The 22,154-nt window shown below is 39.4% G+C and overlaps 1 protein-coding gene across 1 annotated transcript in view; it reads left to right on the top strand.

The window, feature by feature from the left end:
• col14a1a (collagen, type XIV, alpha 1a) overlaps positions 1-22,154 on the top strand; it is a 133,659-nt gene that overhangs the window by 14,247 nt on the left and 97,258 nt on the right. Inside the window, exons 4-5 of the mRNA XM_037075559.1 lie at positions 3,127-3,270; positions 3,915-4,010. Coding sequence (XP_036931454.1) covers positions 3,127-3,270; positions 3,915-4,010 — 240 coding nt within the window. The remainder of the gene's footprint in view (positions 1-3,126; positions 3,271-3,914; positions 4,011-22,154) is intronic.

Below are 22,154 nucleotides of genomic sequence, written 5' to 3'. Positions count from 1 at the left end.
AAGGAGCTGTCAGAGTGGCAGCTAACCTTTTTGCTCAGCATAATATCCTTTTTCCTCCCTAAGAGCTTTTCTAAAAAAGAGCAGCTAAAGTGCAACTGGATAAGGATTCAAGTTTTAGGTCAAAGCAGATGACTAATTTTTGCCAACTGAAACGACTCGATGGGTTCTTTTCTGCGCGCTTATATTCTTTCAAACATTGCCCCCTGTCAAATTTTCCCCCATTATCAGCCTTGTGTTCTTATGGATGATGTAATCCATGTCTCGCTGCATCAGAAAGAGGTTAACTTTAGCCTGCGCGTCCCTGTCCAGTGGCTTTATTCCTGATTCTATGGCAGCGCATGAATTCAGCTAAAATAAGCACTTAGGCTATTGGAAGGCTGTTCAATAGCCTGCCAACAATTCTGAATTTCAAATAGTGTGGGTTGTGTCTGTGTGTACTTGCATATCTCTGTGTTATTTATCGGTGCCAGATGTCTATATTTACTCTCTCTCTCTCAAATCTCAGCGGAGATGAAGCCAAACCCTGCAGAAAGAAAAAAAAAGTTTTTTACTGTATGCGACTGCAACTTATTGTCTCACCGCTGCTGAAGCCAATTAGAGGAATCATTTGGCAAAGTGGAAATTGTGTTTGCTTTTCAAGCATTGGGAGGCACAAGAAGTGATGCACGAATTAGGTGAGGTTTAAAATGGGTTGTAGTATTGACGGCAGCAGTTCACGAGAATAACTGTCTATATTTACTGTGGCGGTGACACACGGGACTCAGAGCCACGATGATGTGGTTTTGTTCGGTCCCTGCCATTCAATTTAGTTGTATGTCCTATTGTTGAGGTCGATATTTTTACTTAACAGTACGAACTAGTTTTAATGTGCCCATTAACTCCTACAGTAAAAGTAGGCAGCCAATCAGAACGAGGCGTTGCCATGGCAGCGGGGTACGTGTGATCATCGGCGCTCAGGACAGGCTTCGGCAACATCGGCAGAAGCTCGAGTTGCTTAAGTTTAACTCAATCTGAATGTTGAAAAGCGGAAAAATAGTGACTTCCTTTTGCCAGCAGAGAGAAACAAAAACGGCTACATTACTGAGACTTCACGTAACAAACATAGCAGTTGAGAAAACAACTCGTTCAACTGTAAAATCAATCCAACAAGCTTTAATGTTCACTGAAACCATGATATATGAAGCATTTTCAGCAAGATAAAAAGGTCAATATTAGGCAGTAAATGACTTTCTATTATATTACGTAATTGTTCAGACTGGTACACTTATTTGTTCTTGGATGAGTTTTATACAATATTTTTTTTTGCACTTACCTTACAAAGCTCTTTGGGCCAACATGAAGATAAACAACATGGCTTTGTGTACTTTCTGATTTCAAAAGCAAGTCAAGCATTTGATTTTCTAAAATCTCATTTTCCGCAACTGATTCCTCCCTCAACTGCAAACTGTATTAGATGTCATAAAAACCAGTCTGATCAGTTTTGGACTTTCAACTAATGGTTGAGCGTTTTGGAAAATGCTCTTACTTGTGTTCTTGTCAAGAGTTGGATGAAAAGATAGATGATGCTGATATCTGTGGAGCCAAGACCTGAGTCAGTAAGCTTAGCTTGTATGTTGAAAGCCAGGGGAAACAGTTGGCTCAAAGTTGGTTCAAAGTTTAAATCTGATGCTCTCTAATTAGCACGGTGTGTCTTATTTGTTTATTCTGTACTTAAACACAAATGTAAAAATGGATGGCTTGTGATTTTTAGGGGACTTTTTTTTGCTAGAACAACTTCCTGTCCTGACAAAGTTGCTCTCTAACATTCAGTCCTTCAGAAACAATCTTCACAATATTTGTGAATTACATAAAGAAGACAAAACTCAGCTTTTTTTGAGGTGCATGTTCTTGTGTGTCTGATCTCTCTTGTTCCCAGTCCTTAGGCCAAGCTAAGTGCATTGTCTGCTGGCTGTAGCTTCATATCTATGGTACAGAAATGAGAGTGGCACCTTTAGGGAAAGGGTGAAACTGCAGAATTTCCAAAATGTCAGACTCTTTCTTTAAGTCTCAAGAAAACGATTGTCAACACCTTTAGCCTGCAATGGAAATTTGATCTTCAAGCGCCAAGTGTAGAAATAATGAGGCCCACTTCTTTCCATTAAAAAGACTAAACCGGTGATTGTAGGTGAACTATTTAAACACTTGCAGCTGTCACCTCGTAAATCAGTTTCAGTGTAGAAGGAGATATCTCGGTAGATAAGGAAAGGGCTGTAAAAAGAAAGTTTAAAATGGGGGTTTGGTCGTGGAAAACCTGAGACACGTATCCTCGGTGCAACAGTTGTCATGTGGTGTCCCAGTGAATACCTAGCCTTCACTCTGAGCCCAGATATTGGTTTGATTGACAGTATATTAGTTCCCCGCCACTGACTAAGTTTCCGGTTTGTGCAGTGGACACTGATTCATGCAGTTACCTCACCTGACCTGCTGTCCTCTTCAGTGGGATTTATCTTCCTACTCCTAAAGGCATCATTAGTCATCACTCTGCAGGCACAGGGGACAGAAGAGCTGAGGAAGCACACAAACACAGACGCACACTCGCACCTTATTGATGGCTGAATTGATTGTGGGGTCAAATTTAAAAGGGGGTGATAATGTGACCTGTTGGCCTGATGGAGATTAACTGCTAAGGAGAGGACACCACCGCACACACGCTTGTTTCGTAGTGAGGATCGACAATTTATTTCGGGGGATAAGTTTTCCTCGGTTTGAAACTTCAAACTAACTCAGATATTTTCTCACTCTCTAAGCTCTCACCCACTAGCCCTACTGTAAAGCATAACAACAACATGAAAAATGGAATCAACCTCAGACCCGCAAAATGTTTTTCTCCCTTTTCTTGATTTCATTATTTTATTTATTTTTTTGTGAGGATACATGCTCCACGACCAACTCCTCTATCTATCGACCTTGAACAAAATGTTTGCCTGCCTTCAGAATACAGAATATTGCTTTGGCCTTGAGAATATTAATATTTTTTGCTTCCAAGGAACTGAGTGTGGCAATGAGAGATAAAATAAGCACTGAATCATGACATCTTTGGGTTTAACCTTTGACCCTTTGCTTTTTGTTCTCCCTTCTTTCTATCAGGTGGTCAGCAGAGGGAAATCATAGTATCTAAATCTGATACTAAGGTGTTGATAACAGACTACAACCCCTCTAAGGACTACACTGTCAGTGTGATTGCTGTCAGTGGCAGTGAACAGAGCAGACCTCTTCAAGGCAGACATAAAGGTGCGTTCATGCAGCTGACTGGGTTTTTTTGTTGCCTCTGTACCATTCTGTTGCTGTCGTGTTATGTGTAACTCCCACACACTCTGTTTCTGTTCCAGTGTGCTACGATCTTCCACTCTATTTACCTGCACCCTGTTACGGTCTTCACAACTCTACTCTGCTCCTCTGATTTACTTGACTCCTCACAACTGTACCTTTAAATCTTTTTACCTTCTTCTCGTCTCCTCTGCTCTCGTTTCCCTCTCATTTCCTGTCCTCTCCTCTTACCTTTGTTTTGATATACTATAGAGCACTTGTCTGTCCTGTTTCCTCCGTTGCCATTTCTTCTTCTTTTTCGTCTTTTTCCTCTTCTTTCCTTACCTAATTTTCCCTCCTCTACCTTTTCTTTCCTTTCCTTTCCTCATTTATTCTCCCATGTCCTCCCCTCTTTTGTGACATGCTAGACTCTAATGTATTCTTTGCTCTCTTTACCATAGTTGCCTCTGCTTTATTTTAACCATTTTCCTATTGTAAACCTTAAAAGTATCAAAGTCTGGGATTTCCTTATCACCTTGTGTAGATGGAGAAAGAGAGAGGACTCCCCAAAAATAACAGTTCTTATATGATATATTCTGCTAACGTGTGCTTATTTTCCTGTGCTGCAGCTGAAAGAGGTGAGAGTGATGGAGGAGACAAGACTGAGCCCCATCGACTGACCGATTCAGTTGTACCTCCTGAGGATGCCAACGAGATCTCTGGAGGTAGGACAAACGCAGACAAATGCTGTTTCCAGGAGAGGAGGCCACATACAAATGCTGTGCTCGCCTGAACGTATTAATGAAAAGAATTGTGCCGCGTAGGTCTCTGCCTACAGACTCCCTCAGTCAGTTGCCATAGCGGTGTTTGCTGTTGGTGTGGCTCCATAGATATGGAGTCCGTGTCCAGCTGGATCCGACTGTGACTGTGACTTTGTGTGCAACTGGTTGACAGCGAAGGCAGACAGACGGATAGACAACCGCCTGGTGGTCTGTTTACCCACCAAGTGAGCGGGCCAAAACCATCTATGCTTCGATGGTGAATTATTCACAGCGGTGCTTTGTGGAAACTCTTTAGCATACGCCATGCTGAGTGATACTAGATGGCTGTGACTCCTGATATTAGGTGATGAGCGACCCGCAATGTTCACTTGTGTCTGTTAATTTGAGCTCTCCTCCTCAACGTGAGCGTCTGGCTTTCTGTCTGTTTGTTATTGTAACCAAGACGTTCTTTCTGTTGGCAGCCTCGGATTTAAAAGCCCAATATTTCAACCTCTACTGAAATGTGAGAGAAGAAAAGGCATTAATTTTCATCTTTAGCATATACTTACATAGAAACTATCCTCTGTTTTTTTTTTTTACTATAACCATGAGTTCAGCAGGGAATCTTGGACTACAGAATAATTGATTGTTTATAACATGATTCTCTGTGCGTGTTTATGTGTATTTTAGAGAGAGATGAATACGGTCGTTTGCAGACTCTGACAGAAGTGATGCTTGTGGCTGAATTTGAGACTCTCTAACTGCTGCTGATGTGTGAATGTGATTGTTTTTACAAGATTTAAAAGTCCCTTTCTATGAGATTTTCACCATTACTTTCAAGCCTAAAGTCTACACAAAGACAGAATCTCATTACTTGGTGGTAGGCTGCTTGTTATTTAACTCTCTTTAGGCTGGCTCATTTGTGTTTTTGTGTGCAGGGCTCTCATTTATCATAGGGCACTAAAAGAGAGATATTCAGGGAGTTGCGATTATTGAATATGGTTTAAATTAGTCCAGTCTCCAATTAAGTGTACACTGTGTGTCATCATTTTTATGGACCATAACCCATTTTTTTTTTTTTTTTTTGCGCAGTATAATTTTACTCTGGAATGCTATATGTGCGCTTCATATTTGCTGATGGAGCAAGAGGGACACACACACACACACACACACCCACAGTGCCAAGGAGAGAGAGAGAGAGAGAGCAATTAACTATGTTATAAAGCTTTTTTATGGACACTTTGCATCTGTGAATACATAATAAATTGGTTCTTCGGTGGTGAAACACATTGATAGTAAATCAGATCAAATTTCATGTTGACTGCAATCTCTGGTAACACTAAAAATGCCCTTATCACTATCCATTAACCGGCAGATCAAGATATGCAAAAGTACTCGATTAACAATAATATGTGATTGTCATACCTGTGTTCTGTTCTTGCAGAAGATATGTTTAAAGTCTTCATATCACAACTCATCAGCTTTTCCTAATTCAGCCCTTCTGCATTTTAAAAGAAAGTATTAAACTGAAAACCAAATAAAAACTTCATAAAAAAAAATCATGAAATCATAAAAAAATGAATAAATGAATTAATACTTGTTGTTTTCAGCAGTAATCAGAGTGTCAGCGTATTTGTTTTCATTCACCATCAATTGATTTTGTGTCTTAAAATCAAGTGGTGCAGTGAACTCTCCTTAGAAATTGTGTGAGACCTTTATTCATTTTTCGTTTTTGGGATAGGCAAATTTGAATCCTAAACCAGAGAGAATAATATGGTGCAGAATTTGGGCTTTTATTATTTTAGTAAAATTCACGGGTCCAATACATCTGGTTATAAAATTACCGAAGATCTTTTATGTGAGCGCACGTAGTGAACCTGCTTCCAGTGCACTAATTCACAAAATAGAAACTTAAAACTACAACTGAACGCAGACTGAAACTTAAAAAAAAACAAAAAAAATAGTTAATAACAAAATAAAATCTATTCAGTGACTCTCCTGCGCACACACATAGTTCTAGATCTCTGATGTTCTTCTTCTTGGTTTCTCTCCTCCACCTCGTCTTTCTGTCGGTTGGTAGATTAAAAGCTGGATCTCCTTCAGTCTGCTGTTATCAGAAGCACTCGCCATTCACTGCAGCAGAGGTGACCTTGATTGGTGTTCTGCCACGTACCTGTTGGGGATTATGATAATATCCTGCTGCGCTTCAGTCAAATTTGTGAATTGACTGTGTGTGTGTGTGTGTGTGTGTGTGTGTGTGTGTGTGTTAGTGCCTGTGTGCGCAGCTTTGTGTACGGTAGCGATGCTCTTTTATGTTGTACTGTACCGTGTGACTGCCTCTCCCTCCCTCGCCTCTATTGTGGCCTGTGTGTGTGTGTGTATTTATGTTCTGTGGTGATGATACCAATATCCCACTGTGCTCCAAAGAGTTGCTGTATGTGAAGTCTCCCTCTGTGTGTGTGTTTGTATTATCAATGCTATCCCAGTCCATCACCACTACTTTAGAATAGTAATCATCTTGCTTTTATGTCAGGGTGGGTTGTTTACAAAACCTTTCATTAACAGCTGGTTTACACTCTCATCTCCTCTCAAATGTGTGTGTGTGTGTGTGTGTGTGTGTGTGTGTGTGTGTGTGTGTGTGTGTGTGTGTGAGTGTTGCAGACATCAGGCAAGTCAGTTATCTTTTTGAACTCTAGCCAACAGTGTGCATGCCACCTTTTATATGTACTGATCACAACGCAGTCATAAAGTATTTGTAAAGAAGTTGCATCGTTTTTTTTTTTTTTGCAGTTCTCTCAAACGGCTTTATTTTAACAACAGATTAGTTGGGATGGATTCTAAATAAAGACCAGAAATGAAACTGTAAGAATGTGAATTTTCCTTCTACACAAAATGCAGTCAACTCTGTTGAAGACAGGAATGCAAAATATGCAGAAAACTTAAGCTTGTTATCCTTGGCTGCTTATATCAAAAGCATCCTGGCTAGTGTGTGTGTGTATGCATGTGTGTTTGTGTGTGTGTGTGTGTGTGTGTGTGTATCTGTACAGGCGTGTTTGTCTAAGTAAGCTGATTTGAAGGTGTTCAGATGTGTTGAAAAGTAGAGGAGAGAGCCATTAGCTCAAGGAAGTGTCATGAAATGTCCTCCGCTCCAAGTAAAATAACTACCTTAGCCACCCACTTTTGTTCTAAAGATACTCTACAAATTACTAAACCGTATCTTGCCAAGCGTAAGCGCAGGCTGCTCTGAACTAAATGCAGACCGTCCCTTCTAGGGGCTTTAAATGAAACTAATTTTCTGTCTGCTCTTGGGGTGTCATTGACTGAGTCTGGCTCTGAGCAAACGGCAAAGGTTTTAAACGGGGTATTTTACGGTGATAAAAGTTTTCCATATTGATGTCAGTCATTTGTAGGTCGGCACCCTAAAAGTCAATACTTCCAGCCATCAGTCAGGGACTTCTGAGACAAATCTCAGTTTGGACAGAGAGCTGATGTACCTTTTTGCAGGCTCTAAATCTGATGTGATCTCTGATCTGAGCACCGGATTCAGCTGTTCACTGCTGGAAGATGTGAGGAGAATTCCTTGTCTTCTTGAATATTACTGTCTGACTGAAAGTGTCTGACTTTTTTTTTTTTTTTTTTTTGCTGTGTCATTGTCTGCAGAGAAAACCAGGATAAAACCTAGGCAGGCTCCAATGATTTAAATACCCAAGACTACCGTGCAGAGTAGGAATAAGTCTCAGGTTGGTAAGGACAAAAAAAATCAGATACGTCTTGTAAATTTCTGCGTTAGATTAAGCCTTAGCGCCTCATTTTTATTTTTTTTTTCAAATCTGTGAACTCAAACGTCATGCACTCTTTGTTAATGAGAACCACCTGAGAAACATAATTACTGGGAAACATAATTGTCTTATCTTTATCCTCCACTAAGCAACCTCCAGTAATTACTTTACCACCTACTTTTTCTTATACAAATTGAACTGACTTTTTTTGGTCTTTGCACTGTTCCAAAGGAAGAAATTTATTTCTATCAAACGGGAGACAGGAAGTGAGGTGGGAGAGAGAGGCGAACTAAGTGAATCGTAAAGCAACGGAGAAGGAGGCGGTGAGAAAATACCAATGTCCCTTGTGAAATTGTATATGTGCGCGAAACTTTCATGGGTTTATTATATCTTAGCAAGTTGGAGACCGAAAAAAACTGGTTGTTTCATTGGGAGCTGTTCTTGCTGATGAGACTAGTGTGTCTGTTTTATGTTGAAAGTTTTGTCTGTAAAAATATTGAATGTAGAACTACTAGAACTTTACCCCTGATAAAACAAAAACAAGACTGTACGGTCACATTTATTTGAGACAGATGAATTAATGTCTGGACATCTTCGTAAATCTGCTTTTGATAAAATTAGGGCAGATCTATTCTAAACTGGAAGAACAAAGACTTGCACAGCAAAGACAGGGCCTCATTACCACTATTTTACAAAAAAAAAGGATAATGATGAATGAAAAAAACCCACACATTTTTAGCTGCTTGCCTGCTGCCGTGCCAGCAAAGTTTGTCATACGTTCATTATTTTCCACTTGTTTCTGTCAGCTTGATCTCTGCCAGCAAAAGACTCTCTCTCTCTGGGCTCCTTCATCAACCGGCTGCATTAAAAAAATGGCGGTTTCAGTGCTTGACATTCATACTTCATTTTCACAGTCTAAAGTGTCAAAACATCAACTTCTACTCGTTCCAGGTTGGACCAAAGAACGGAGAGCGAACGAATACTGTGTAATGCTATTAAATGACGTCAGTTTAGGAGGTTGCCATTTTTGTTTGATGGTTCAGTGGTTTCATTTTGGTTAATCATCGACAGAAACTTTGAAAAGTTTCTCTCCTTGAGGCAACGTTGCTCACATTAGTCATCTTGATATCTACATATGTTTGTCATAATTGTTTTTTGCATGCATTATTATCATACAGTCTAATATTGTTTATGGCTGTAGATATGACAGTGTCCGTTGGTCGGTCCATCCATCTTAGCATTGTCATTGTGAGTCTGATGGCTTGTTGGCATTAGCATGTAGCTGAAAACACAGAGTTACAAGCATGGCTGCAGATTTATCTAGTCTCTTCTTGTTTCTCAATCATAGAGATTATTTGACTTTAACTACTGCCAGCCATTTTAGCTATATCCAGTATCATATACTGAATTCAGCACTGTTAACTGAATATAGAACGAAAACATACAAAATGTTTGTTCATTTGAACAATTTGTGTGTAATAATTTGATTAATGTGGCCAGAAAACAATTATTTTGCATCTTATGCTTCCTTTTAACCTTGACGCTGATCGTTCCTACTAAACCTAAAAAACACTAACTAAAGCAGTGACTGAAAACTCTTGAGAATTTTTTTTTACAGAGCATATCAGAGGCAATGAAACGCAGCACAATTTGTCCTTTAGGTTAGAGGACTTATTGTATTTGCATATAATCCCACTCTCTGTCTGCCGTTCTTCATTATAAACTGTTCAATAAAAGTAAAATTTGGCAAATCATCTTTTGCCCTTTACAAAATAAAAACCCATTGATTTTTGTTCCATTATCCACAGTATTAACAGATATCCACTGCTGCTGGTTTCATCCATGTTTCATCCGAATTAAAGTCAGTAAGGGATTCTGCAGCCAAATACAATAAATATTTGCGTTTTGCTTATCAAAGCAAGAACAGATCCATTAGTGTGGTCCCTTGTGCAAGACGGTAATATATTTTCATTGGAAATTGGCCCTGAACAATGTTTCCTCAAAAATAATAGCCATTATTTCGACAGCTGCGTGATATTAGATCAGAGGACATCTGTGTGTGTGTGTGTGTGTGTGTGTGTGTGTGTGTGTGTGTGTGTGTGTGTGCGTGTGTGTGTGTGTGTGTGCGCGTGTGTTGTGTGTGTTGTGTGTGTTGTGTGTGTGTGATGAACTACTGTGTCTGTAGCTGTATCTATTACAAATGTGGGTCAGTAGCCTCCAGTAGGAAACAGATGGTTGTCGCCCAGCAGACCATAAAGATCTATCAGACACTGTAAGTCAGCACTGGTTTCACTAATTAAACTTTAAAGGCACAGTTCACCCCAAAATCAAAAATACATATTTCCCCTCTGACCTGCAGTTCTATTTATCCATCTAGATTACTGTAAGGTGAGTTGTCAAGTTTTGGACATATCTACCATGAGTATGTCTGCCTTCTCTCAAATATAATGGAGTGGAATATAATGGAACTGATTTTTTAAATAGTGAAAAATCAACAGCAGTGCCTCTTTGCAGAGGTCATGACCTGGTTTCTCAAGATAATCAACAGACCTTGATGTGAGCAGTTTTATTTTACTTAGTTTCTACAGAACAACTCCTGCCTGCTGTCTCACCCTGCAGAAGGGAGTTTGCAGCTTATAGACGAGGTCATTCATGGTGTTCTCCTCTCAGCTGTATTGTTAGCGAGCTTGGATAGCTTAGTTAGGTAGCGCCTAACTAAGGAGGTGAAGCACCACAGGAAGGAGGGAAATATGCATTTTTCATTTTGAGGTGAACTGTCCCTTTGAAGCTGCATGGACTGTAGAGATTTTGTAATGACAGCTCTCTTTTTCCACCATTGACAGTGACCTGTAATGAAAAGTTACCACCGAAATTTGGAGAAACTAGGTTGATGTTGATTTGTGGAAAAATGACCAGGTACTAATATTGCAACTTGTTTTTAACAATTTCACTCTGTTGTGATATTTATTACACCAATTTGACTTGCTTACATTAAATTGAAATTGCTCTTATTGATGAAAAGGTATGGATGCCATGCAGAACCCCTCGATTACTAGATAAAGACTTTGATATCGATATGAATCCACTCATTAGATGACTGACTTCCTATGTTTTTAGCTTTTGTACATAAAGCAATCAGAGCACTGGGCCAACAGCAAACCCAAACAAGTGGAAATCATTGAGCAATAAAGGGCAAAAGCTTCTCGTTCTCTCCATGCTACAGTGCCTTTTCCAATGCATATCACCCACCAGTATGTGAGCGCACTGTTGCCTTCCTCGCTCCCTGACTGAAGCTTTAATCCGGCACTCACACACACACACACGCACACACACACACACACACACACACACACACACACACACACACACACACACACACACACACACACACACACACACACTGGTTGAACCCAAAGGGGACAGACGTAGTTAAAGTTGAACTGGAGGCCAATGAGATTCTGTTGACATTCACCACTCGGGTAGTGAGAGAGAGGCAGAGTCCTCTCCAGTATCCATCACATGTGCAGAAGGCAACAAATGCACACCTGGAGAACGAGGTGTCTCCATTTATAGCCAACCTTAATTCCTAACATTATCATTTATTTCAGCTCTGGCACTCTCTAGCTAGGTGTGTGTATGTGTGTATTCACCTCTCTGTGTATTTTTCATCTTGTTAATTCCCAGCTTTAGCATTCATTTGATCTAAATCTTTCTGTTTCTTTGTGCTTGTGAGCTATGTGTATATATCTATGTGCCTGCCCTTTATTGCCCTATTAGTTTCCAAAATCACCAGTTTTATACTTCCTCTGTCATTGTGCATTTGGTATTTAAAGATATGTGATTTAATTCCAAGCCCCCCCATTCAGTCAGTGCGATGCTCAGTGGCAACAGCAGATGGCAAAGGTTTATGACAGGACACCATGTCATATAGAGGTGCAATTTATGGATAAAATATTAAGTCTACTGTATAACGTGTTGAAAAACTTTCATTTCATCGCAGTTTCTCAGAGCTTTTAGTGACATCCTTAAATTGCTTCCTCTGTCCACCCAGCAGTCTAGCAAGCAAATACTGGATATTTTCTATCATAAATTATGAATTAAAGCAGCAAATCCTTACTTTTAAGAGGCTGGAAGCAGCAAATTTTATTGTTTGATATTTTTGCTTGAAATGTGACTCAAAGGATTCATCGATTATTAACATAATTGGTGACTAATTACCGTTTGATCAACTAATCAATCCAGCCATATTGTTAAGCTGACAAGTAGCTAAAGAAGCTGAGTGAGGATGCCAAACTGACACATTAAAGGAGACGAATACAGTGAATACATGCAGCCTTTCAAGTCCATCAAGGCTACACGCTAACTGTTGTGTGATGATATCAGTTCCTTTGAATACATTACATCGGCCCTTTCCATTACAGATATGTATGTCATGGCTAAAAAAGCATGAAAGGCTCCAAGAAATTTGAAATTGATGATGTAGCTCTGATTCACAAATGACGAGTTTCACAGTGTCGGTATAAGCTGGTCTGCAGTGTGAAGGGCAAAGTGAGGAGAGAAGTATTTAAAGAGGAAGTATTAAAATAAAACCGAAATGAAAAGTGAGGCAGCAAAGAGTGAAGTTGGGTAAATGTCCTCCAGAAATGCACATTTCGTCTCCATTTGTCTCGTCTCACTTAACACTTTTTCCATCATCACGAGTTGTGTTTTACATTTTGTTTTGGACTTTGGCCAGGTACTGAATTATTCCCATTGAGAGGAACCAAAGAAATATCATCTCCACACACGTTGGGATGTGCGCTCAGAGACTTGGGAGTTGATCAGCCATTGCTCACTTGGACGTGTGTGTTATTATGTCTGTGCGTGTATGTGTGTATATGTGTGTGTGTGTGTGTGTGTGTGTGTGGTCTTGGTGCTAGCCAGACTGCTGTCCTTGTCCTTGATTAGGTGAGGGGAGGTTCATGGCTGAGTTGAGCTAATTGTATGACAGTGGTTCACAAGTGCATGTGTGTGTGGGTGTGCTAATGGCATTTGGGCCATTAGTGGCAAGGACTCCTTAAGAGGTCAATTAGAATAATTAGAGTCCACTTCCTCCCTGATTTTTCTCTGCTATAGGTCGTCTCTCCTTCCTCTCTTCTCCAAGTAGAAGTTAGATCACACTGTACTATTCTGTGTCTGTAGGTTGAACAACAGCACTGTTGTTATTCGGAAACAAGTCCACTGCAGGTCTAGTTTAACCAGATATGAACCAAATTGTAATGGAGTGACAGAGACAATTGACATGTCGTTAATTCAGAATACCTTAACTTATTTGTCTCCTTTAGATAGATAGATAGATAGATAGATAGATAGATAGATAGATAGATAGATAGATAGATAGATAGATAGATAGATAGATAGATAGATAGATAGATAGATAGATAGATAGATAGATAGATAGATAGATAGAGCCCTTCTTCATGGCCTTGACCCTCTATCTCTCCTCTTTGTTTTACTGCCTAAACTTTCTTTATTTCTTTTGTCCCCCACACTCTCTTTCCTATCCTGTCAATCCTTTTCTTGCTTTTTGGCCAGTCCTCCCCTTTCTTTATTCCCGGTGGTTTGCCCTTTGTGGTTGACAAAGCACAATAGACCTTAAATTGTTCTCTGAAATGGCACCAAATGCTCCTCTAGGTTGGATAAATTACCCACATCCCCCTATTTAAAGAGAGGCTCATTCATCGCTCCGAAGATTGTGGTTTAAAATCTGATATTGTGTCATTTGGGGAATAATCATAGCCCTGTTTTGCATAGATATGCATGATTTTTCAGTGGCTCATAATAACAAGTTAAGCTGCAGGATATCTTACAGTTACTGTATGTTCCCCTGAGTTGATGCATGTCTACATTTGTCAAACAAACTGCTTGACTGAGACAAACAAAAAGACAGACACAGAGCAGTCGAGAGATAAAAGACCGGTGGGCTGGCAAGCAAACTGCAAAATCCTGCAGAATTAATAAGTAAGCCAGAATTGTGTTGAATAATGACACAAGAAAGCATAGTTTGAGAGCCACACCCATCTCTGAGGCTCCTACAATGTGTGCATGGAGCTAAAAAATAACCAGACGTGATAAGAGAGACTCAACTTTCGTAACAGACAGACCCACACAGTTACACAAGTTAGTGTGTGAGTGTGTACCAGACAGAGATTATAGGAAGACAAACAAAGAAAAGAGCAAGGCAAGGCAAATATGGAGCATCGGACTCAGAGAGACACATCGGTTTAGGCTGTGTGTTGCTTTCAGCATACATATAGTGTCTGTTTTGTCAGCGTGTCTGTGTATTCACTGAAGTGAAACAGAACAAGACAGTGGATTAAAGATCAGGAGGCCAAGCAGGGAAAAGTCTCTGGTGGAATGACACAAACCGTCTCAAAACATCTGTCGGATTACACCTTAAAACCAACCGGATCACGCCAGTCACACACACACACGCTCTCTCCCTCACACACACACACACTTGTGTAAGCCCACAGGTCTCACAGATGAATATGAATGTTTTTGTCTGGCTGAGTTTATCTGAGTTGCTCTGAGGGCCACTGAGCAAACGACAGGTGTATCAATATGCTGCCTGTCTCTTGATTGAATAAGCAGGCCAATAAACAACCAGTGTTTTGCAAGAAACAAGCTGCAGTAGGCAGGTTAAAGCTGCTCTCCAGGTTGATGCCGAAGCAATTTTTTTAAATCACTGTACAGGAACTTCATCAGCAGCTGGGAATTTCCCAGTTGTAGCGGAATGGTAGACGTCTAAATCTCCATTTTTTTATGAGCACTTTTTCATCAATTTGATGAAACCATCTCGCCTCTCATTATCTCAAGGTCCATTAATTAGCTAATATGGAGTTTTGGATCATATCGCATTACTGCCATCAGCAATGATGACTAACAAGTTCATTATAATCCTCTTAAATAATCATCTCAAACTTAATGCTTAACGTAATGCTCTTTCTTAAAGGAGCCCTAACCCTAGATCTAACTCAAAACCAACATATTGGGAAAGGTCCTGTTTAGACCAAAGATATGCGAAAGGGAAGTTTGAACTCTTTGTAACTTTTTAAAAACCTTCCAGTTTGCACAAATGCAACTAAATAAGACAGTATATCATCTGTATTGCAATGACTTTCCGTATTTCTATTCTAACTGCCTGCTTCTCAGGTTTTTTTGGAGCTGGATATAATTTGTAGCCATGGTGATCTTCTTTTTCCTCTATCCAAAACTGTCATTGTGACCAGCTGACTTCGCTATGAAACGCTGATTGCATTCTGTTCTACGACCAGACACCAGTGCAGGCGACACCATCAGCTGGCCTGGGTCAGTTCTCACTGCTGCCTCTTTGCCCTGTGGTGTTCGGATCTGTAAAAGATTGGCGTGGATTTGGTTTAAAGTGCGAAAAGTTGAGCAGAGCTTTACTGCATGTACGCTGCAAGATTTTTTTTGAGATACTTAATGCCGTCACTGGTAGCTGTTGTTCATATTTGTAGAAAAATTATGCTTCGGTATGTCTGCGAAAGCCCTACATAGACTCAAAGTTCTGAACTAGCTCTTGGAATCCCTCATCCTCTACGGCGCTGATTGGCAGCATGTCTCCCCAGAGTGCATCACAATGTCCCCCATTTCTAGCAGCGACTTAATTTATGGCTGCAAGCCATCTTCAAACCTGGCAGCAGGGCGCTTGTTCTTAACATGGTACAGCATAATGCTAGTACTACCGCTAAACTGAAAAGTAGAATCACACATTTTACCTTACATTTGACTTTGTTGCCTTTCTGGAAGAAATGTTCTCATGCTGAGCTTATTTTAGCATGCCTCAGTTTTTACCTCAGACTGCTCCAGCAAAGTTGTGAGCAGACATAGAACGGTCAAAAGTGTTACCAACTTTTAACCAATTAACAACAACGGACCATACCTAGCTGTACAGATGGACGTTTAACATTTCCATGGCATGTTGTTTCTTTAATTTGATGTACCTTGATACAAAATTCCTGTGACTGGGATAATTCCATAGAAAAACTGGTTTAACACATGCTTTTTAGGGTTTGTATATAAATAAACTGCACAACAACCTGGTATAGACAGACTGTTTCAACCATCTGTGATTTTCTTATTAGTTGTCACTTTTTTACAACAACCTATTGGAAATATATCATATTTGAGTAAGTGAGAATAATAATTTTTTCATATGAAATTACAATAGATTCCCTCTCGTCTTTGTTTCAAGAGTTTAAACAGGTGTACACGACGTTATGATATGGTAATCTGGCCAGCAAGGTCAGTTTTTCACATCATCATAGCGTCATTGTGGCTACCTCTTTAAATGCTGTCCACATTTTCATCTCTGTTTGGTAGAGCACTTAGCAAGCACACCTACACATGAGCAGATGAGGTGCAAAGGACCAGACTGTATTGATTTAAAGTGGACATTTTTCTGTACAACATACAGGAAACTGCTTATATTGAAACATTAGGTTCCACATAAACAGCAGGCGGGAGAAATGGGTCTTATTACTATTCATCCTGAAATGATATATTGAGAAATCATCTCTCTGGGGTGACCTTAACTGGGCAGTTCACCTGCTATATAATATTATTCCCAAGTCGTCCTCTCGCTGAAGTATACTCAAATACCAAGTGGATTAATACATAAAAATCAAACATATCAACTTCTGTTCAACTATTTCGAAAAAACTTCCAATTATTTCTGTAATCAATTAGCCTTATCTTGGAGGTGAAGTGCTCTTCTCAAAGCAGGTTCAGAGAAAAGGGAAATGTTATCACCAATGTAGAGACTGTCACTGCTGCTCTCCATCTATCTGCGTGATCTGTCACTGTTCTCAATGTTAATTCCAGACACTGAAACACAATCACAGTGGCAGGGGAAATAAAACTTAACTAGAGAGAGATTGAAATGACAGCACACTCCACTGATCCCTGGCTAAATAGAGGTCAGCGATAAATCAAGGCCAGCTGGGAAGAGCTACTGTTAATGAGAACAGAGAGAGAGAGAGCAACAAAGAGAAGGAAGAAACAGAGGGTGGAAAAGTTTTCTCACCTAGATAAGCGCGTGTGTTTGATGATGTGTGAGTCTGTATTTACTTGCTTGTGTATTGTGTATACGTTACTTTCCCAACTATATCCATAGTTTGAGAGTGTGTGTTACCTCCTGGGAGTAGGAGATTAAAAAGCAATCTGCTTTGCTTTAATTAATCTGCTCTGCTTTGTGGAGAGCATGTAGCCCATACGTATATGTCTTTAATCCTATACGTGCTTTAATTGTGTATTTGTGTACTGCTACACTTGTAACTACTACAAACTTCTAGTTATACAACTTGTCCGTATCGTTTCTCTCTTCTAGTTTGCAGATCTGATCCCAGATTTCGTCATGCGTGTCTGTCATTGCTCTGCGAGAAGTTGAGGCCCGCCAACACTGGCTACCATTGTTGCGCTCACATTTTTAATACCCATTTCTCCTCTCCCACACAAGTTAATTCAATTGTCAAGGAGCCACATAATTTTTCCCACAGCACTGAAGACTGCAGCGGGCTGACTTGTAAAATGCGGTTGCTCGCTCTCTCATGGACACCAGGTGGACGATCCGTCTAATACATGCTTGCATGCCAATTACGGCTGGTGTTTGTCCAATTTTGTGCTCGCATGTAAATAGGGTTCGGTGATAGCTGCGCCTTTTCTAATCATGTCCCTCTATGCAAATAAGGTTCAGATGCAGTTCAGCCAACCTCATGGTTCACAATCAGTGAATATAGAGACATGGACACAAGTCTGCGCATTCAGCTTGATGAAATAAAATGTTTGAGGTGTAGCTGCTTCTGTTTCAGAGTCTAAGTACTGTACATGTTGGCTCACTTTCAAACTGTCGAGGCCTACAGGGACACTCGAACAGAACTGAGCCATCGTTATCTTTAGTAACACCCGTGCTTTTCCTGTTTTGACAAGTAAAATGTCAACTGTGAGAAAAGCCCTATTTTTAACCTAAATGTATAATGTGTGCAACTAAAACCAAGTATTTCTGGTTACAGCTGAATAAAATATATATATATATATATATATATATATATATATATATATATATATATATATATATAATATATATATATATATATATATATATATATATATATATATATATATATATATATATATATATATATTTAGCATTTTTCTTTTAGATAATGAATATAATTGCTGTGCGACTATAGACAGCCACCCTCTTGCTTGTGTGGGTGCTTGCTGTTTTCTTGTTTGATTTTTTAGCAGTATTTAAATGAAGCCAGCATACGTTTCCAATGAATTTCTTGCATAAGCACTTTGTTAAGTTTAAAGAGAAATCCACTTTAACATGGTAGGCAAGTAAAGCTCAAATACTTGGTTGCTGTCGTGCATACTAAGAAGTCATTTTTGTGGACTGAAATATGGATTTCAGCTCCAGTAGCTGGCTGAGATGTAATACGAAGAAAACTAGCCAAACTCTACTGCAGTTGCAGTATTTATGCCAGCCATGACGTTAAGAACTGTCAGTCGATGAAACTAAAAAGGTTGCTAAATGTAATACAGATACAGAGATTTGGCAGATTATTTAGGTACAGATATGTCATCCCATGACTAATACACAGTGCTCAAATAAGTTAAAACTTGGCAAATCGAACCTTATCCTAGCATCCAATCTGACCTTAACAGTGACGTCTCCACTATTAAAGGGCCCACTCACAAGTTGAGGACCTTGAATGTGGCAGCACTTGAAAAGATTTTCCAACTTGACTGTTTTGTCCCCATATGAATAGAAACACAAGAACACACACTCATAGTAGAGATTGACATGTCTTGTGCTCCGCCGTGGCGGTTTGTTTTAGCGGGAGGGAGTTTAAGAAAGACTTTGGTGCCAAACAAAGCCTGTCTCTTATTAGGTAGCCACAGAGATGGACAGATTGCAATAGAGGAGTGGAGGGAGGGAGAGAAGAACGGGAGTAACCGTAGACTTGGACAAAAGAAACTCTTGGCACCACAGAATCTGTCAATATATGTGCGGTATTTCATCAAACCCAAACACAGCGTTTTGCCTTCTCACCATTTTTCTTTTTTCCTGCTTCCCTTGCTTCCCTTCTCCATTTCACGCCTTTTTTCTCCCTCGTACAAGCACAGACACAGTACCCTCACTCTTCCCCAGTAACTGAACTTTGACCGGCAGCGAAGGCGTTAGATGGGAAGAGAAAAGGGGGGAAAGAGGTAGAGAAGGGGAGGAGAAGATAGGCAGATGGGGCTTGGAAGGAGGAGTGGGACCTTTGACAAGCCTGCTGTTGTCTGGCAATGAGGCAGAGAGGGATTCAATAGCTACTACAGTAGTAAAATACTAGAAGCATTCTCTCAGACATTTTTTAGAGGAACACAGTATTGTGTGCCTATTTTGTGTTGGACCATTTACTGTATGCATGCCATTTGATTTCCTATCTCTCTGTCTCCTTAAAAAGCTTCATGTTATATTCTGTATTCTTTGGGTCTGTGTTTATTTTACACACATCGGTGACGTAATTACCCTAATTCTGAAGTAATTGTGGATTATTTACCAAAACACTGTAAAAATGTCATTTAAAGATTTTTTATTGATTCCAAAATTATATTCAGATGAAATCTCCAGCCAGGTGGACATTTTTCAGGAAATGATATAAAACCTTGACATTTGACATGTTCTGTATGATAAGTTCTATATTCTTGCAGTTGGTACCCACAGAAAAATGTGCACGCAAGATCCTGAATCGGTTGCACCAGATATTTGTAAATCCTTCAAGTAGTAGTCCTTCTTAAATTCATATTAACTTCTAGTTAGTTCCAAAGGGGTGATTAGTTAAATCAGGTTTAAACTTATGAAAAGTCTTTGGTAATAAAGGCTCAGCAACATGTAAATCCAAATAATATACTAGAATATATTAGTCTAAGATACAGCCAGAATATTCATTTAAAACATTCAAAATTTGAACTAAAATTATCAACAAAATGGGAAGAAACAACATTATGTCAGAGATTTCTATATAGTTTGTTGCAGAGATGTCTACTAAAATTAATAAGCATGCTAACCATATAGCCCTGGTCCATCCAGTCAAGTAGTTGGTGCTCTGTGTTGAGCACAGATGAGCTGAGCTCTGAGCTAATTGCTACAGCCAAAATAGCTGCAGCAAGTGGCCATATTTCACGTAACACCTTTAAACGTATGTGCCTTCGTAACACAGTCAGCTTAATGTTACTGGCACTGTGTCTTGTAATGTGAGCTACAATGTGCATGAAAATGTAGTTAAAAATTTTCCATTTCACATCATTCTAAACAGCATTTTGGTTGCTTTGCCCGTCATATCCCACATTAATTACTTCACTCTCCAGTGTGAATGGGTCACATATTATTAAGTTTACGTTAGTTCTGTCAGTGAAGTAGATGTGGTTATCAAACTACTTACTTACAATGTGTAAATTTTAGTGACATTTAATCTCAACAATACCTCAACATAAATGTGTCATAATGTTAAATCTCTTTTACAAGTTGGGAAAATTACCCAGTAATGTTAACAAAGCACGCAGACTGAATGTTATTAAACTTGTTAGTATTTTTCATACAACACAAACCTTAAATTAAATCCACAGTTGCTTGAAATGAACTACTACCCAATTAACAAAGAAAAAATATAAAAACACATTGAATAATGGGAAATATTTTACAGACATTTCAGTTCCTCTGTCCTCACAGGTGGCTGACAGAAAATTGAGCATAATGTAACACACACTGATATGAAGCACGTCAACCTTGGCACAGTGAAATAACATTAAAACTCAATTTTGACTCAAGGCCTCACGTTAACTGAGATGGATTTTCTTCTTTTGGCAAGTTGTTTCGCAAACTATATTATAATAAATGCCAGCAAATGATTCCTTCTAGGAAAAATGACCCTTGAAATCAGACTAAACTGTTTACAGACGTCAGTGTGGATAATGTTAAGGACAGGGGCAACCATGATTGATGGTTCAGATGTAAAACACCAGTGTCATGCCTGGCTGGAGGACATTCTTACCACCCTGCCAACAATAAGCTAGGGAATGGTCAGCGAGCTGTAATCAGCTGTAATTACGACCCTCTAATCCTCTGTTTACTATGTCCTTTCGTCTGTCTTGATGACTTATGCCATGGCACAGTACCTCACTCTCCCTCTTTGACTCTTTCTTTCTTAAACATAAACACTCTCATCTCTCTATTTACCCACAGTGTCAACAGCAGTTACTATAGATACTAACACCCTCTTTGAATGTCTCTCACTTTTTATTATAGAAAGCCTTCTCAGTTAAACTGTGTCTTTGTGTGAGTCTTCTATCGCTTTTAAAGGATCCTTTTGGGTGCTTCGTTTACGGTCCTTTCTTTTTATTCTTTAACCTTAGATTTTCTGTAAAGGCCATGCTTATTTGTTTCATAAGAAAGGAAATGCTACAAAGAACCATCGTTTCACTCTTTGGTCTGTCAGCCTTTTGACATTTTGCTCAGATTGTCTTCTCTTCTCTTCTCTTCTCTTCTCTTCTCTTCTCTTCTCTTCTCTTCTCTTCTCTTCTCTTCTCTTCTCTTCTCTTCCACCCTAAAAAAACATCATACATTTCAGCAAAATAGTTACAGCCTTTTCCCATTATACCTGAACCTGAGGATATATTAATACATTTCTGGGCTTTTTCAAAACACTATCTAATGAGGGTTGGATAATAGCATGTAATTTTTATTATGCATTTGGAAACCAAAGATTGTCATCAGCTATCTCTTACGACCTTGTTGTCTTCTCTTTTCTCCTCCGTCTGCCGTCTGTAGCAGATGGATGGTTCAAACAGTCAGACAGACACAGACAGCTGACAGAAGGCTCTGTCTGGAAAATCACTTCTTGAAAAGAATACCTGCATGTTTTATCGTTAGGCAGTGTCTTTTATGAATTTCAATCTTGAGATAGTGTTGGCCAGAGATGGAAGAACAAATAGCACCAGCAGTGCAGGGTTGCTTATATATTAAATATATAAGTAAATTATCTACTTAAATACAGTAAATGTTCCTCTTGCCAGCAAATAGCCGCTCATTTTATTTAGCTTTATTTTACCTTTGATAGTTGGCAGTGTACAGAGAGGAGAACACAAAGGAGACAAGCTTTTAACAAAAGGTCTTGGGACCAACCCAGAGCATTGCAGTTACCCAGTATGCACCTGAGCCACTTGTTAGAGCATTGTGAGAACCTTTAACTCTACTGTCATAGTTGAGATGTAAAAT

The sequence above is a fragment of the Acanthopagrus latus genome, chromosome 17, assembly GCF_904848185.1.
Source record: "Acanthopagrus latus isolate v.2019 chromosome 17, fAcaLat1.1, whole genome shotgun sequence".
In the NCBI taxonomy this organism is placed as follows: Eukaryota; Metazoa; Chordata; class Actinopteri; order Spariformes; family Sparidae; genus Acanthopagrus; species Acanthopagrus latus.
Note: the sequence above shows the minus strand (reverse complement) of the source record. Positions and strands in the feature narration are given on the sequence as shown.